Below are 18,939 nucleotides of genomic sequence, written 5' to 3'. Positions count from 1 at the left end.
TGGGCGCAAGTGGCGACACCTACAACGTGCTGACATGAGGAAAGTTTCCAACCGATTTCTCATACACAAACAGCAGTTGACCGGCGTTGCCTGGTGAAACGTTATTGTGATGCCTCGTGTAAGGAGGAAAAATGCGTACCATCGCGTTTCCGACTTTGAGAAAGGTCGGATTGTAGCCTATCGCGATTGCGGATTATCGTATCGCGACATTGCTGCTCGCGTTGGTCGAGATCCAATGACTGTTAGCAGAATATGGAATCGGTGGGTTCAGGAGGGTAATACACAACGCCGTGCTGGATCCCAACGGCCTCATATCACTAGCAGTCGAGATGACAGGCATCTTATCCGCATGGCTGTAACGGATCGTGCAGCCACGTCTCGATCCAAGAGTCAACAGATGGGGACACTTGCAAGACAACAGCCATCTGCGCACGGACAATTCGACGACGTTTGCAGCAGCATGGAGTATCAGCTCGGAGACCATGGCTGCGGTTACCCTTGACGTTCCATCACAGACAGGAACGCCTGCGATGGTGTACTCAACGACGAACCTGGGTGCACGAATGGCAAAACGTCATTTTTTCGGGTGAATCCATGTTCTGTTTACAGCATCATGATGGTCGCATCCGTGTTTGGCGACATTGCGGTGAACGCACATTGGACGCGTGTATTCGTCATCGCCATACTGGCGTATAACCCGGCGTGATGGTATGGGGTGCCATTGGTTACACGTCTCGATCACCTCTTGTTCGCATTGACGGAACTTTGAACAGTGGACGTTACATTTCAGATGTGTTACGACCCGTGACTCTACCCTTCATTCGATCCCTGCGAAACCGCACATTTCAGCATGATAATGCACGAACGCATGTTGCAGGTCCTGTACGGGCCTTTCTGGATACAGAAAATGTTCAACTGCTGCTCTGGCCAGCACATTCTCCAGATCTCTATCCAATTGAAAACGTCTGGTCAATACTGGCCGAGTAACTGGCTCGTCACAATACGCCAGTCACTACTCTTGATGAACTGTGGTATCGTGTTGAAGCTGCATAGGCAACTGTACCTGTATACGCCATCCAAGCTCTGTTTGACTCAATGCCCAGGCGTATCAAGGCCGTTAATATGGCCAGAGGTGGTTGTTTTGGGTACTGATTTCTCAGGATCTATGCACCCAAATTGCGTGAAAATGTAATCACATTTCAGTTCTAGTATAATATATTTGTCCAATGAATACCCGTTTATCATCTGCATTTCTTCTTTGTGTAGCAATTTTAGTGGCCAGTAGTGTATTTGTGATCCGTAGACTTCTCCTAATGTCTGAGTGACAAAAGGCAATTTTTGTTAGCAAGTTTTTATTAATAACAATTACTTGATTCGCGCCAGAATAAATGTACTTTCTCTTCGTATCTTTCTGCTGACGTCACGAGCGATTTCTGCTCCGGCACATCATCCCATTGGCTCTGAAAGCGCCAGATGGTCACTGTTACCAGTGTGACAACCTACCGCGGGCTATTTCCTCTGTACGTACTGCAGCACTGATACATTCACTTCACGTATGTGAAACAGCAAAACTAGAAATAAAGTAAAATGCGTTCTTATCTGCAAATAAGGAGTACCTTATACATCCCATACGATCATGCCAGTTGCTAGGCCTACGGGGTGATTACAATTAAACTTTCAAACTGCTGTAGAAATAAGACCACTGGTCAGAATGACGTCAAACTGCAATGGAAAACGTATGGCAGAATAAAAATAAATAGTTACAAAATTAGCAATAGATGGCGCTGGAAGCATCATAGTTTAATAGTGGCCGACTACAAATGACAAATGAATGATACAACAATGCCTAAGGTGTACGTTTGATGTTAAACAAACTGTACTACTCAGTGTGCGTGGGTGTACAGGTGTTACGTAAGCCCATCTACTAAAGCAAGGTCATATAACATAGGATGGAAAAAATATGTTTTTAATTATCCTGACGCCAAAAACCACATAAAAAGCATCACTGACATTGATTTTTAATTGTCCTGAGGCCAAAAAGCGCATAAAAAGCATCACTGAGATTGGTTTTTAGTTGTCCTGGGGCAAAAACTGCATAAAAAGCATCACTAATATTGGTTTTTAATTGTCTTGAGGCCAAAAACCGCATAAAAAGCATCAATCAAAATCACATAGGATTATTAATTTCCGTGTGACTGGCGCAAACTATGTTCACTATGCTGTCCACCGTTTTCTGGAACAAGTTAAAATCGAGAAACAGCATGTTTCACAACTGATCAAAATGCTTCCGGGGTCACGTTCAGAATGTGTTGCGCAATGCGTGCCTTCAATGCAGCTAAGTTTGCAAACGGAACACTGAACACAACATCTTTCAGAGAGCACCACAGCCAGAAGTCACACGGATAAAGATCAGGTGATCGGGATGGCCAGGCTTTAGGGAAATGGCGGCTGATTATTCTAGCATTTCCGAAATGGCGCTTAGGCAGCTGCTTCAGTGGATTTGCAATGTGCGGAGGTGCGCCATCTTGCATAAAAATGATTCCATCCACGCTGTTGGATAGCTGGAATGAAGTGGTTGCGCAAAAGAAACTCATAGTGCATACCTGTGACTGTACAGGTAACAGGACCGGAAGCACCTATCTCTTATAAAAAATATGGCCCTATGATAAATGATGCCATAAACCTGCACCGCACAGTCACCTTTTCAGAATGAAATGGTACTGGTTGATTTGCGTGTGGATTTTCGACAATTCGGTGTATTGACATATCCTGTTAGATGGAAGTGGGCTTCGTCTGTCCACAAAATCTCCCACGGCCAATCAATGTACACTTCCATGCGAGCAATAAATTCTAAAGCAAAGGTCTCTCCTGCTGGCATGTCAACACGAAGCAACTCCTGCACATGGATAATTTTGAATGGATAGCAAAGAAAGATGTTTCGTAGGATTTTACGCACTGTGCTCGCGGTATATCCAAGTGCGGGATATTCTCCGTGTACTACACGTTTGACATCACCACTCGTGTCCTCCCGCATTGCTGTGATCACTGCTTCCACTGACATCGAATCAATTCGTTTGTTCCCTCTACCACTCTGCCAGGTTGCACACAAAAATAACCTGTCTTTGCGTATTTCCGAATCATTTTCTCCAGACCCACGGCAGTCATCGGACCAACGCCTTTTTTTTAAAAAAACCGTTCAGTGTCCGGAACTTCTGCAGAGCGACGTGTGCTCAGTCATCATTCTTGTATTACAGAGAGCGATCCTGCATTGAGATACTCATGGCGAACATCACAGATGCGAAAGGAAAAAAAGCCGTGTATCAGGGGTGTTTATACCAACTTCAATGGTTCGTGCGCATGACAGGTGTTTTCATATACGTATTCTGAAACATGCAGCGCCACCTATTGATCAATTTTACTCTATTTTTTTCTTCTGCCATACGTTTTCTCCCTTCTCCTATAATATTCCGTTGCAATTTGATGTCATTCTGACCAATGATGTTATTTCTACAGCGTTTTGAAAGCTTAACTTTAATTATAATCACCCTTTATATTGCGATGACAAATGCAATCTTGTAACATTCGCTCCTCCCGGACTATCCACACACGGATCTGTCCTTTGTGATGATATACGCAGAACCAGGACTCGTCTGAAAGGACAACATTCTACCATTCCTGCGTCCAATGTTGTTGCTGGCCGCACCACTGACTTCTGCGCGTCAAGGTCGCGTCAATGTCAGCCTTGCTGAAAGTCGATTGCGCTCCAGAAGTCGTCGCACTGTCGGTGCGGAAATTTTCTTGGTGCAATCAAGCCCCTCTCTTAAGTTACGGTGCGTAACGTAGCTCCACGATCGTGCTCGGCCGAACTCCAGTGGCGCGGGGTCACTGTGATCCTACTCGGCGTTGAGAATGGCCCTCTTCAACCCCTCGATTCCATATTAACATTAAAGCAGTGGGATCCCAACAAGCGCGCACAGCAATATCGCGGAATGATAAGCCACAGTCTCATTAGCTCATGATCATGCCTCAGTCGAACATTTTCATATGGTGGTAGAACTTCCTCCCTCTTACATCAGGCATAACGCACAAACTAACAACATTCAAATGCGATTTTTAAATGACAAGCCCTCTACTTGGACATGCTACGGGCTGTACATGGGTACATGGCGTTACACGTGCGTACTTTCTGCTGTTGCGCTGAAATGCTCATTATATGCACATCCAAGAATGCAGCGCACTTCATGGCATTTTGATACATAAGGCGACGACGATCATAGATCCTGTCTTTCAGTGCAGATGCACACCATGCCGAATATCTTCCGGAGTCTTGACCTGGCAATGAAAGCCTACATCTTTCTTAGCAAACAAATGTTTCCTAACTTAAGTCTTTTCCCAACGTTGCCGACAGCATTGCTGCAGTAGTAACACCGGTTCGCGTCAGATCTCCGACGATAAGCGGTGATGGGCTTGGCTAGCACCTGGATGAGTCCGGCCTGCCGAGCGCTGTTGGCAAGCGGGGTGCACTCAGCCCTTGTGAGGCAAATCGAAGAGCTACGTGATCGAGAAGTAGCGGCACCGGTCACGAAAACTGACAACGGCGGGAATAACGGTGTGCTGACCACATGCCCCTCCATATCCGCACCCAATACGGCTATCGGCAAGGGATGACGCTTCTGACGATCAGTACCGTTCGGCCTTCCGAGGCCCTTACGGACGGGATTATTTTTTGCTACTTCATTCGAGCGAGTAGATTTCCTACCTGAAGCGAGATTCCTGAATGTGTGAACGTAACATCTTCGTTTAATTAAAAAGAAAATCTTCCAGTGAGGGACTGGGTGAATGGGACAGGTGGAAAAACTCATGTTCAGGGCACCTTTGTGGGCAGGTACGTTGTCTAGATGAATTTTTTCCTCTTATAATCCAGGCTTCTTTGTGCGTATTTTGCCAATCATTCCATCCACAAAATTTCATTTTATTTCCCAGCTATGGTTTGTAAGGTAATGAGAAGAATCTCTCTCACATCGCAGAAAACTCTGGCCGAAATCTATCTGACTGATGAAACTGACTTTACCTTTTATAGTGTAGGGCACGAAGCTTTCTCACAGTTCATTTTTCATGTAAAATGTATCAAAACTCAATGGTATGATATGAATATGGAGTCAACTATTTCTTACATCTTTAATTGCCGATCGCTTACTACCGTATTGCACATTCCCCCGAAGTTTTGATTTCTGGTGTTTGGATAAACTATCTAATACAAGAAATTTATGACGAAAACAATATATCATTTGTAGCCCAAACCAATTATGAAACCCAGTGCAATAATATTCTTCCAGCAGGAATAAGAGCAAAGTTAATGAACTGAGAAGAAATAAAAACTGTAAATTTTGCCAATGACATCGTAATTCTGTCAGAGACAGCAAAGGACTTGGAAGAGCAGTTGAACGGAATGGACAGTGTTTTGAAAGGAGAATACAAGATGAACATCAACAAAAGCAAAACGAGGATAATGGAATGTAGTCGAATCAAGTCAGGTGATGCTGAGGGAATTAGACTAGGAAATGAGACACTTAAAGTAGTAAAGGAGTTTTGCTATTTGGGGAGCAAAATAACTGATGATGGTCGAAGTAGAGAGGATATAAAATGTAGACTCAGTGTAAGAAGAGAAATTTGTTAACATCGAGTATAGATTTAAGTGTCAGGAAGTCGTTTCTGAAAGTATTTGTATGGAGTGTAGCCATGTATGGAAGTGAAACATGGACGATAAATAGTTTAGACAGGAAGAGAATAGAAGCTTTCGAAACGTGATGCTACAGAAAAATGCTGAAGTTTAGATGGGTAGATCACATAACTAATGAGGAGGTGTTGAAGAGGATTGGGGAGAAGAGAAGTTTGTGGCACAACTTGACTAGAAGAAGGGATCGCTTGGTAGGACATGTTCTGAGGTATCAAGGGATGACCAATTTAGTATTGGAGGGCAGTGTGGAGGGTAAAAATCGTAGAGGGAGACCAAGAGATAAAGACACTAAGCAGATTCAGAAGTATGTAGGTTGCAGAGATGAAGAATCTTGCACAGGATAGAGTAGCATGGAGAGCTGCATCAAACGAGTCTCAGGACTGAAGACCACAAATGGTTCAAATGGCTCTGAGCACTATGGGACTTAACATCTTAGGTCATCAGTCCCCTAGAACTTAGAACTACTTAAACCTAACCAACCTGAGCACATCACACACACCCTTGCCCGAGGCAGGATTCGTACCAGCGATCGTAGCAGTCACGCGGTTCCGGACTGAAGCGCCTAGGACCGCTCGGCCACCGCGGCCGGCTGTGTGTGATGTCCTTAGGTTAGTTAGGTTTAAGTAGTTCTAAGCCCTAGGGGACTGATGACCTCAGATGTTAAGTCCCATAGTGCTCAGAGCCATTTGAACCATTTGTATTGAAGTAAGTGCCTGATCCTCTACTGTGTGAAGAGGAGGCTTCCCCAGTCATGTGTTCGGCTTGTGATGCGTCCCGCTAAGAAATGATCTCCGATGACGACGTGTCTGGAGAGGCCCCAGACAGCAGTGTAATACCAATCTGACTGTCGCCCGCCATTTGCCCTAAACCAGGAATGATGGTCTGGGGTACAGTTTCCTTTCATAGCAGGACCCCTTTGGTTGTCACCCACGGCACACTTACTGCACAAAACGTTACGCGATGATAATCAACGCCACGTTTTATTCGCCACCATGGCAAGCTATCCTGGGCTTACATTTTAGTAACATAAAGGCAGCCCGCACAGGGAGAAAGATTCTACTGCTGGTCTTCGCGCTTGCCAAACGCTACCTTGGTCAGTAAGGTCGCCCGATCTCTCCAAAACTGAGATGTTTGAAGCAATATTGGCAGCCCCCCCCCCCCCCCCCCCCACACACCAGACGCGATTTTGGCGATCTAACACGCCAATCGGGCAGAATTTGACACGCTGTTCTTCAGGAGGACATCCAACAACTATACCAATGAGTGCCAAGTCGAATAACTGCTTGCATAAAAGTAAGAGGTGGACCAACGCGTCCTTTTTTTGCCGTGTCTGCCAACTCGATGACGCTAAACACAGTGTAGCTCGATGCAGCCATAGAGTATGTGTTACCAGACGGCAACATCATCCACATACGAGCGGTTTCCTTAAAATTATACGTAAATTTACCAAATGGCTGAGGTTTAAACTAATGGGAACAATCTTTAAACAGGCAAAAAACTGCTTCGGCTGTTTCCTAAAAGAAATCTTTTTCTCCAATCCATGACAATTAGGTCTTTCGCCGTGCATAGATCAATAAGCACTTGCTTATACTTTCACCAGTTAGCTATACCATCCTTATCAGTCCTTTTAAGATGCAGACCATGCCTAGTGAAACACTATGTACTGTTAGTCCCGAGCCGGCTGGAGTGGTTGGGCGGTTCTAGGCGATACAGTCTGGAACCGAGGGACCGCTACGGTCGCAGGTTCGAAGCCTGCCTCGGGCATGGATGTGTGTGATGTCCTTAGGTTAGTTAGGTTTAAGTAGTTCTAAGTCTAGGGGACTGATGACCACAGAAGTTAAGTCGCATAGTGCTCAGAGCCATTTGAACTTTTTGTTAGTCCCGACTGGAACAAGCGCAACAAACACGAAATAATCGTCATCAGTGTAATTTCCAACACCACGTTAATCAGTCGCACAGGACCATTACGGCGTGGATGATCATGACGATGGTAAGTATTTCATACTTCCACTACGTTGCTACAGCAGGCATGTCTAAAGATGTATTGTTAGTCAGTTCCGTAAGGGTATATTCTCAGCTAATTAAAGTGATGCCTGCAAGATATACGTGTGTGAACCAAAAACATAATTCTAATTATTTTGTGATGTGGAATGAATACATTTTGCCTATAGGAGGAGTTATCACAAAATATTATTCCATAAGACATCAGTGATTTGAAATTTGCAAAATATGTTAAGTTACCGATTTCTACATCCCTGACGTTTGCTGTTCTTCTCGTGGCAAAAGTAGCCAAACCTAAACGTTTGTACATACTCTTCTCTATCAAGTAAAGAGTCAAAGGGATGCATAACAGGCAATAGTGTATCCATACCATTCGTTTCAAGTAAAGGCCTTTTTTTGGGCATCGTAAGTCCTCATTTTCTTGCATGAGCTTTGTAAATTGTAGTCTCTCTCTCTCATACTCGTGTTTTTGGTTTGGCAATAAGTTATGAAAGGAAGTGGTGTGGGAATGTAAAGAATAAGGTAAATGATAGCGATAGGCCTAGTTATCTGCAACGTAACTTGGATCTTCATACGTAGGATATTGGGAAAGGACGTATCTTATAAACTAGAGTGTCTTAATCTTTAAAACTTTGGTTAATAGTTTAATCTTTTATCAGATTAATTCTTTTTATTTTATCGTTGTAAACAACGTCGTATTTTGATGGAGGTCACAAGAAACTTTATTTGACAGTAATTTGAGAAAGGTGTTCTTAAAAATACTGAAATCTGTAGTAGTGAAATTTTATCATTAGTTACATCTGAGAATGCACTGACAGCGATTAGCAGTTTTTTAATCTTTGGAACCTACGATCGTCTGCTGCACAAATGGCATGCAGCATCCCGATTTTTCTTTTTTTTTCCACTGCACGACTGATACTCATTTTACAGAACAGTCTGAGAACATCCCACAAACCGTACATCACGAGATAATCATCTTTCAGTAGCATAATCGACGTAAGTTAACTGAATGTGTGTGTTCTAATAAGGCCGTAATTACCATGTTCCTACTGTACATTGGCTTATTCCACCACCGTTGCGTTTTTAAGTACACAACAGTGTCGTCTGGAAAAGATTAGTAGTGCTGATAACTACAGGTCGAATACAACCAGGATGGGAAATTATCCTTGATGCAAGACAAACTGAATAGTTGCAAACAATACACATGGTGGCCTTGTAGGCACATAAAAACAAGTGTACAGCATAAAGAGAATAAAGAATGATAGATTACATAAGGGACAATTCTAGAGAAACTGTGCTTCTTCGCCACAGGGAAACACGTGAACAAAGCAGTGAACGGGTACTTACGCCTGGCTAGCTTCTGGTGCGCCCACTGCCGCTTGAACTGCGCAAGACCGGATATGAGGCCAGAGGTCCCCCGGGCGCTAATGCTGTGGTTCGCCTGTTGCCCAGCTGTCCGGCCTAACGCCTGCAGAGTCAGAAGCACCACCAGCATCGCAGAACGAGGGCGCATCGCGACACATACGTCACAACTGTAGCACCTCGCACTTCATTTAGAATCAGTCGCTGTTGTTTCTCCGGCTACACCTTGCCGTAAAACATATTTTGGGTTGTAAATAACTCCCACTAGAGGAAAATTTAGTACATGTCTGCTTTCCAGCATTGCTTGTTCTGTATAGGTGATAGAACGATAACTACACTTTAAAAATAAGACCGCAGTCTATACAGTTGTTGCGTTTCCGGCAGCTCTTCGTCACATTCTGACTTGGGTGTCACACAAAAGCAGCGCATTTCAGTTTCCACTTTCGCTGATCCTGGAAGAGCTGCCTGTCATCACAATGCTTCATAATTCTCCTTGATCTTCATCAACGCTCACGACCTCGTCATGGTGTCGGCGTCGGTGCGGAACTGAAAGACAAAGAAGGGCTGCACTCAGTGAAAAGAATAAACTCATTCAATATAAATAAAAGCTTTACAGCGCCAGAATTTTGAGGCATAGGCTACAGCCCCCGCTTAACTGGAAGTAGTTACTAAACATGTTTCTCACGAAACGGCGTAATCTGCTATGAAAACCGGAGATAAAAAAATGGCATCAGCTTTAAGGGGCGCTGTTGCAGCAGCTAAAAGCAAATGTCGTCTTAGTAGCCTAAATCGGTCAATTTAATAAATAAACAATGGGGCAGACTCCTGTTACTTAACATAAATGAAACATACGAAGTCAAGAAAGCTTCTTCTAGACACTGTGCTGTACATTGGTATCTAAGATGTTACCCAAAGATCACAACTGGCTGTTTACAGAAAGAGATGGAATAGTGATTAAGGCAATGGACTCATATTCAGGACAACTGGGGTTCAAATCCCTGTCCTGCAATTCTTACTTTGATTCTGAATATTTGCCGGCCGAAGTGGCCGAGCGGTTCTAGGCGCTTCAGTCCGGAACCGCGCGACCGCTACGGTCGCAGGTTCGAATCCTGCCTCGGGCATGGATGTGTGTGAAGTCCTTAGGTTAGTTAGGTTTAATTAGTTCTAAGTTCTAGGGGACTGATGACCACAGCAGTTAAGTCCCATAGCGCTCAGAGCCATTTGAACCATTTTTTCTGAATATTTTCCCTATACTGCTTAAAGGAAAATCCTGTAATTGTTCCTTAAGGAAGGCTGCAGTCAAATAATTTTCCCATTGTTGTTCAGTACGAACAAATTCTCCATCTGTGTTGACCTTGACGTCGAAAGGCGTCTATATTTTAAACATCCTGTTCCTTCCACATACTCGTCCTCGGTTATGATCCTCACCCCGCAAGTGATGTCGTTCCACCCTTCTTTATCCTAGCCTCTGTCACGCGTTTTAACGGGGTCGGCATGTTAATTATTGGACTTGAAACTTCCTGGCAGATTAAAACTGTGTGCCGGACCGAGACTCGAAATCGGGATCTTAGCCTTTCGCGGGCAAGTGCTCTACCAACTGAGCTACCCAAGCACAACTTACGCCCCGCCCTCACAGCTTCACTTCTGCCAGTACCTCGTCTCCTACCTTCCAAACTTTACAGAAGCTCTCCTGCGAACCTTGCAGAACTAGCACTCCTGAAAGAAAGGATGTTGCGGAGACATGGCTTAGCCACAGCCTGGGGGATGTTTCCAGAACGAGATTTTCACTAGTTCTGCAAAGTTCGCAGGAGAGCTTCTGTAAAGTTTGGAAGGTAGGAGACGAGGTACTAGCAGAAGTAAAGGTGTGAGGAAGGGGCGTGAGTCGTGCTTGGGTAGCTCAGTTGGTAGAAAACTTGCCCACGAAAGGCAAAGGTCCCGAGTTCGAGCCTCGGTCTGGCACACAGCTTTAATCTGCCAGGAAGTTTCATATCAGCGCACACTCCGCTGCAGAGTGAAAATCTCATTCTCGATTGGACTTGGTTATATTAGTGGTAGGTGATTGTCGGATGTACTACCTGTCGCCACCCCTTCCCTCTCCTGTCTGCGGGAGGAAATTTGTGTAACCCAATTGCTTACATCTAGTGGTATCCCATGTGAAACTATTCGAACGTTTTTTAAAAGTGCGATCATGCACGCTTCCCTCCAAAGTAGATCACAAAGCCTCAATAATATTGAGATCCGGTGACTGTGGTGACCAGCAGAGATGTGGCGATTCATCCTCGTGCTCACGAAACCAGTCTACATCTACATCTACATCTACATCCATACTTCGCATGCCACCTGACGGTGTGTCGCGGAGTCGTGTACGAAGCGAGCCTTGTGAATAGTTGCCTTACAGCATCACCACTGGGGAACAAACATTGTACCCTGGCATGGACCAGACCAGCCAAAATGGTCACGTAATCCTTGGCAGTAATACTAACTTGCAGAGAACCCACTGAGCCGATGGAGTATCACGATATGGCTGGCGAAATAATCATCGAAACCCGCCACGTCTCCCGCCTTTGTTGTAAACTCGCCCAAAAGTTGGAAACAGTGTGAAACAAGACTCATCCGGCTGAATACCTTTCTTCCATTTCTCCGGTCCAGGTATTACGGCTTCAGCGTCAAGTTTTCTTGTTACGGGCTTTTGCATTACTGATGAATGGTTTTGGTATTCCCAGCTTTTTGAACTCCCTTCGTGTTGTCTTGGTGCTGACAGCGTTCGTGAGTGCGACATAGAGTTCTGTAGTGACTTTCGCAGCTATCGTCCTTTTATTGTTCGTCACAATGCTCTTCCATGACCGTCTGGTTCTTCTTCTAACTGGAATCTCTGAGAAACTGTGTTGCTCCTGTATCCTTCTTGTTTAAAAATAATGTAGTTAATATCATATATAGAAAATGAAAAATGATTTTTTTGCCTGACTGCAAAAACTGCATTACTGGTAGCCACCCACCAAGACAAAAAGGTAGCAAGAGCCAAATGACCGACCTAGCTTACTCCAACGAGACCATGGCTTAATCTAAGGAATCAACGCAAAATTGTCTACGCGATGTAGAAAGCCTTCGAAGAGCTAAAGCAGGATTATAAGGTGCGCATTTGATTTCCTCCCCTGCTGGATATACAGATTCCTTCTCTGCTACCCCTCTCTCCGAACAAAGTAATACGTAACTATTTTTTACTTCAGGAAAATTTGGACTTTTCACTTAGAACAAGTTTGCTCGCCGTAAGTAGAGCAGAGTGCGTTAACAACACATCTTGTACCATTATACGGTCTTCTGAGCGTAGCGGAACAGTGTAGAACTCGCAGATTTCCTTCCAGGAAACGGTTCCGGTGGAAGTCGTGTGCTGGTTCCCCTCCTCCTCCTTCCGCCCCTGCTATTACTCACCACCACTTTCCGAATCTTTTGTTTCACGCATTACTCAACAAGTGTGATTACCCTTACTAGTATTTGTTGGTTATCAAGTGTTGTTTGTGACATACATGCGGTCGTTAGAGAAGTAGCAGCGACTCTGAGTAAAGAAAGTTTACAACGTGTTATTGTCAACCGTTCAGTATGTTTTCATATAATTGGCCTTGTCAAAATATAATGTACAGTTAATACAGTTAATAGTTTATGTGAAAATACAAGTTCGTAATGAGTAGAGTATAGCTTTTGAAAGCACCATTCTTGGACATCACTCTCCGTGAGTTAATATTCTTTGAGCCAAGTTGCTAAATCTTTCTAAACTTATGTGAGAGGGGCAAGCGGGACGTTTCTGTCAATTTGTTGAAGAACTTCAGTCTCGTGTCTTCGTGACTATTGTGTGTGTCGGAGAGTCTTGAGCACAGTAAATCTCCTATGTAGTTATTTCTTATACTATGCAAATGAACAGTATTTCTTAATCTAAATCTCTGTAAATTTTCTTTGGCCTACATTATAAGAGCTATAGATGTAGAGACTTGGGACTGTTACATTAAGTGATCTGAATTGACTGCTTCAAGCCTCGCTTGGAGACAAACCTAAAATACATCCAGGGCCCAAGCGTTACTAGCCTTATCTTAGGCGCCAAGCTGAGATTAAAATAAATATCTTCGGTTTTTTGTTTTGGTAATGGATGCATGGTTTGCCAAATATCAGTAATAACTCTTCTCGTTTGTTTCTCCCATGTAATTTTGAATGCTTTGTAAATTTTCACTTATTGTTACCCGGGTGATTTAATCACCATAGAGTACATTCACACATGGTACAGAATTTGAGAAATCATTTATATAAACAGTGAAGAGAAATGGTTCAAGAACTGACACCGGTGGGATTCTTTGTTTTCTTTTCAACAGATGTGATATCTAAACATTTAAATACACTTGCTGTATCCCGTCAGATAAATGGTACCCAAATGAACTTGACGACTCATCTCTTATGCCAAATTTGAACTAATTTAAGGCCGCTCGGTTTGAGGCGTCATGTCACGGACTGCGCGGCCCCTCCCGCCGGAGGTTCGAGTCCTCCCGCCGGCCGCTGTGGCCGAGCGGTTCTAGGCGCTTCAGTCCGGAACCGGGCTGCTGCTAGGGTCGCAGGTTCGAATCCTGCCTCGGGCATGGATGTGTGTGATGTCGTTAGGTTTAAGTAGTTCTAAGTCTAGGGGACTGATGACCTCAGATGTTAAGTTCCATAGTGCTTAGAGCCATTTGAACAATTTTCGAGTCCTCCCTCTGGTATGGGTGTGTGTGTTGTTCTTAACACAAGCAGGTTTAAGTTAGTTTAAGTAGTTTGTGAGTCTAGGGACCGATGACCTAAACAGTTTGGTCCCTTAGAAATTGATACACATTTGAGCATTTTTGAACTAATTTAACTATCATATTCTCATGTGACACGGAATCGAATGCTTTGCCCAGATCTGTAACTGTAGCACAAGTAGTTTGCTATCATATAAATATATAACAGGTTTCCTATCGCTTTTAATGTGCATAGATTTGATCTGAAGCCAAACTGCTTTGAATTCAGTAATTTATTATTTTCAGAATAGTCGTGAACGTGTGGAAAAGTACTGCCTATATGCCGTTTGGTGAGTCATGAAAGTACATTTCCGGACTAATTATAATGTCAGAGAGAAATTTCTCAGTTTGACGCAAAGAGGACGCTGATACACGTTACGCAATTTCGAAAGTTTCGTATCAACTTCATCTGCGGGATACTTTTATTAATAATGATTTTGAAAGTTATCATAGTATGCGTTTTCCCTCAAATTGACAAACAGCAATACCACGTTTTTGTAAAATTACTTTATTTTGGATGATTTTCTGTCAACGGATACTCATCCGGAGACTAAAGGTTTTATGAAGCTTGCTTCTTTCTTCTACACGCTAAAAAAATGGGTAACTGTTCTGAAAAGTGGTCGTACTTCTCTTGTAGATGATTCACATGGCGGACGTTCAAACTTAGCAGCTACGTATGAAGGCATCGAAATAGTGCACGTTACAGTAAGAGTGATTTACGACCAGTGACGTGTGAAACTGCTGATATCATAGGTAGAAGGAGTGTGGTACGTTCCACACGAAGTTTTAACCATGTCTTAACTTTGTACAAGACGGGTGCCGCACGCTGTGGAATGCCCGCCAAAAGCATACACCGTACGTAGAAGCGACGCTATCGCGGTGACTACGGTGGAGCGTGAACAAACAATTACAAACAACAGTTGTGCATTCGACCAATCGGCTGTGAGCAGGCAGTGTATATACACTACTGGCCATTAAAACTACTACACCACACAGATGACGTGCTACAGACGCGAAATTTAACCGACAGGAAGAAGATGCTGTGATATGCAAATGATTAGCTTTACAGAGCATTCACACAAGGTTGGCGCAGGTGAAGACACCTACAACGTGCTGCCATGAGGAAACTTTCCAACCGATTTCTCATACACAAACAGCAGTTGACCGGCGTTGCCTGGTGAAACGTTATTGTGATGCCTCGTGTAAGGAGGAAAAATGCGTACCATCGCGTTTCCGACTTTGAGAAAGGTCGGATTGTAGCCTATCGCGATTGCGGATTATCGTATCGCGACATTGCTGCTCGCGTTGGTCGAGATCCAATGACTGTTAGCAGAATATGGAATCGGTGGGTTCAGGAGGGTAATACACAACGCCGTGCTGGATCCCAACGGCCTCATATCACTAGCAGTCGAGATGACAGGCATCTTATCCGCATGGCTGTAACGGATCGTGCAGCCACGTCTCGATCCAAGAGTCAACAGATGGGGACACTTGCAAGACAACAGCCATCTGCGCACGGACAATTCGACGACGTTTGCAGCAGCATGGAGTATCAGCTCGGAGACCATGGCTGCGGTTACCCTTGACGTTCCATCACAGACAGGAACGCCTGCGATGGTGTACTCAACGACGAACCTGGGTGCACGAATGGCAAAACGTCATTTTTTCGGGTGAATCCATGTTCTGTTTACAGCATCATGATGGTCGCATCCGTGTTTGGCGACATTGCGGTGAACGCACATTGGACGCGTGTATTCGTCATCGCCATACTGGCGTATAACCCGGCGTGATGGTATGGGGTGCCATTGGTTACACGTCTCGATCACCTCTTGTTCGCATTGACGGAACTTTGAACAGTGGACGTTACATTTCAGATGTGTTACGACCCGTGACTCTACCCTTCATTCGATCCCTGCGAAACCGCACATTTCAGCATGATAATGCACGAACGCATGTTGCAGGTCCTGTACGGGCCTTTCTGGATACAGAAAATGTTCAACTGCTGCTCTGGCCAGCACATTCTCCAGATCTCTATCCAATTGAAAACGTCTGGTCAATACTGGCCGAGTAACTGGCTCGTCACAATACGCCAGTCACTACTCTTGATGAACTGTGGTATCGTGTTGAAGCTGCATAGGCAACTGTACCTGTATACGCCATCCAAGCTCTGTTTGACTCAATGCCCAGGGGTATCAAGACCGTTATTATGGCCAGATATGGTTGTTCTGGGTATTGATTTCTCAGGATCTATGCACCCAAATTGCATGAAAATGTAATCACATGTCAGTTCTAGTATAATATATTTGTCCAATGAATACCCGTTTATCATCTGCATTTCTTCTTGGTGTAGCAATTTTAATGGCCAGTAGTGTAGTAGTGGACGTGCGATCGCAGTGTGTCGCAAATTGCAATGGAAGAACTTGTCTAAATCCGGTGGTTAAGACATTCTCTAGAATAATGGAAAAGAAATACTGACATCAGCTGCATGAAGGCACTGAAATAATTCAATGACGATAAGTGGATATTCGTGCCGGAACGCGAATCTTACTCGGATTTCCCGCTTTACGCGCGCGGGCCCCTTAACGACTTCGACAAGCCGAGCACGCTTCAGGTCCGAATGAAATGCCATCAAGGCATAGATGTAATAGTAATTTCTGTCTTCAATGTGGATGCAACCCAGGTCTGACCTCTTGCGGGAATCATCCGAGAAACTGCGAGCAATGAAGAAAATGAACAGCGGGTGCTGTGGGAGTAGTGCACGACAAAGTGGGAATTTGGCTCGGACCTGAAGTGTGCTTGTGTAGTAGAAGTGCTTAAGGCGACCGCTCGCGTAAACTGGGAAATCGGAGTTCGAGTCACGGTCCAGTAAAAATTTTCACTTGTTGCCAAAGTTATTTCGATGCCCTCACGCGACTGACGTCGTTATCTCTCTTTCGTCATGTACATATACGGCCGCGGAATCATGACAGTGTGGTGTCTTTTCTTTCGGACATGTCCAAAAGAACAGACACTATACATATAATACTAATTCTCCAGAATATTTTGAAGAATAGAAAGAATGTGCAAAGTTTGTCACGCACATCTTGGCTCACACACAAAAACAACGGCGCCTGGATACCTGTAGCGACTTGATTAAAATGTGGACAGGTCTTATCTGGAAAAATCGACACATGTGACGAGCCTTGATGTCATCAGTACGAACCAGCCACAAAACGACAAAGAGCATAAACTGGCATGAAACGTTAAACACTTTGACGACATAATCGGCATTCAAACTGTGAGGGTACAGTGTCGTCCCATGGCAATATACGCACATAAAAAAAAAGTTTTGCATCACCTCGGTTCGGAGAGTTTCGGAACCTGTACAGAAAATCGGAATAGAGATCAACATAAACATCATTTCCGCCCTTTTTACTGCTCACGAAAACCACACGTAGCATGTTGTACTGCCATACAGCGAGCCCCTCAGAGGTGGTCGTCCAGATTGCTATACACAGCGGTAACTCTAATACCTAGTCACTCGTCCTCTTGCACTGATGCACGCCTGTATTAGTCGTGGCATACTGTCCAGAAGTTCATCAAGACACTGTTGGTCCAGATGGTCCCACTCCTCAACGGCGATTAGGCGTAGATCCTTCAGAGTAGTTGGTGGGTCACGTCGTCCATAAACAGCCCTTTACAATCTAACCCAGGCATGAAACTTCCTGGCAGATTAAAACTGTGTGCCGGGCCGAGACTCGAACTCGGGACCTTTGCCTTTCGCGGGCAAGTGCTCTACCAACTGAGCTACCCAAGCACGACTCACGCCCCGTCCTCACAGCTTCACTTCTGCCAGTACCTCGTCTCCTACCTTCCAAACTTTACAGAAGCTCTCCTGCGAGTTCGAGTCTCGGCCTGGCACACAGTTTTAATCTGTCAGGAAGTGTCATATCAGCGCACACTCCGATGCAGAGTGAAAATCTCATTCTGGAAACATCTCCCAGACTGTGGCTAAGCCATGTCTCCGCAATATCCTTTCTTTCAGGAGTGCTAGTTCTGCAAGGTTCGCAGAAGAGCTTCTGTCAAGTTTGGAAGGTAGGAGACGAGGTACTGGCAGAAGTGAAGCTGTGAGGACGGGGCGTCAGTCGTGCTTGGGTAGCTCAGTTGGTTGAGCACTTGCCCGCGAAAGGCAAAGGTCCCGAGTTCGAGCCTCGGTCTGGCACACAGCTTTAATCTGCCAGGAAGTTTCATATCAGCGCACACTCCGCTGCAGAGTGAAAATCTCATTCTGGTAACCCAGGCATGTTCGATAGGGTTCATGTCTGGAGAACATGCTGGCTACTCTCGTCTAGAGATGTTATCCTGAAGGAAGTCATTCACTAGATGTGCACGATGGGGGAGCGAATTGTTGTCCATGAAGACGAATGCCTCGCCAATATGCTGCCGATATGGTTGCACTATCGGTCGGAGGACGGCATTCACGTATCGTACAACCGTTACGGCGCCTTCCATGACCACCAGCGGCGTACGTAAGCCCCATGTAATGCCACCCTAAAACATCGAGGAACCTCCACCTTGTTGCACTTGCCGGACAGTGAGTCTAAGGCGTTCAGCCTGACCGGGTTGCCTCCAAACACATCTCCGACGACTGTCTGGTTGAAGGCATATGCGACACTCATCAGTGAAGAGAACGTGATCCCAATCGTGAGCGGTCCATTCGGCATGTTGTTGGGCCCATCTGTACCGCGCTGCAGGGCGTTGTGGTTGCAAAGATGGACCTCGCCTTGGATGTCGGGAGTGAAGTTGCGCATTAAGCAGCTTATTACGCACAGTTTGAGTCGTAACACGACGTCCTGTGGCTACACGATAAGGTTTAATCAACAGGATGGCTTTGCTGTCAGGGTTCCTCCGAGCCATATTCCGTAGGTAGCGGTCATCCACTGCAGTAGTAGCCCTTGGGCGGCCTAAGTGGTTCATGTCATCGGCAGTTCCTGTCTCTCTGTATCTCCTCCATGTCAGAACAACATCGCTTTGGTTCACACCGAGACTCATGGACACTTCCCT

The 18,939-nt window shown here is 44.9% G+C and overlaps 1 protein-coding gene and 1 non-coding gene across 2 annotated transcripts in view; both read right to left on the bottom strand.

Annotated features, from left to right (window-relative positions):
• Positions 1 to 18,939, bottom strand: part of LOC126234599 (uncharacterized) — a 231,141-nt gene that overhangs the window by 112,813 nt on the left and 99,389 nt on the right. Inside the window, exon 3 of the mRNA XM_049943318.1 lies at positions 9,086 to 9,646. Coding sequence (XP_049799275.1) covers positions 9,086 to 9,251 — 166 coding nt within the window. The 5' untranslated portion in view covers positions 9,252 to 9,646. The remainder of the gene's footprint in view (positions 1 to 9,085; positions 9,647 to 18,939) is intronic.
• Trnas-cga (transfer RNA serine (anticodon CGA)) lies at positions 17,619 to 17,693 on the bottom strand. The gene has a single exon. It is a non-coding gene; the product is annotated as a tRNA-Ser (tRNA).

Source organism: Schistocerca nitens, chromosome 2 (assembly GCF_023898315.1).
Source record: "Schistocerca nitens isolate TAMUIC-IGC-003100 chromosome 2, iqSchNite1.1, whole genome shotgun sequence".
Lineage (NCBI taxonomy): Eukaryota > Metazoa > Arthropoda > Insecta > Orthoptera > Acrididae > Schistocerca > Schistocerca nitens.
This window is presented reverse-complemented; position numbering and strand designations above follow the sequence as displayed.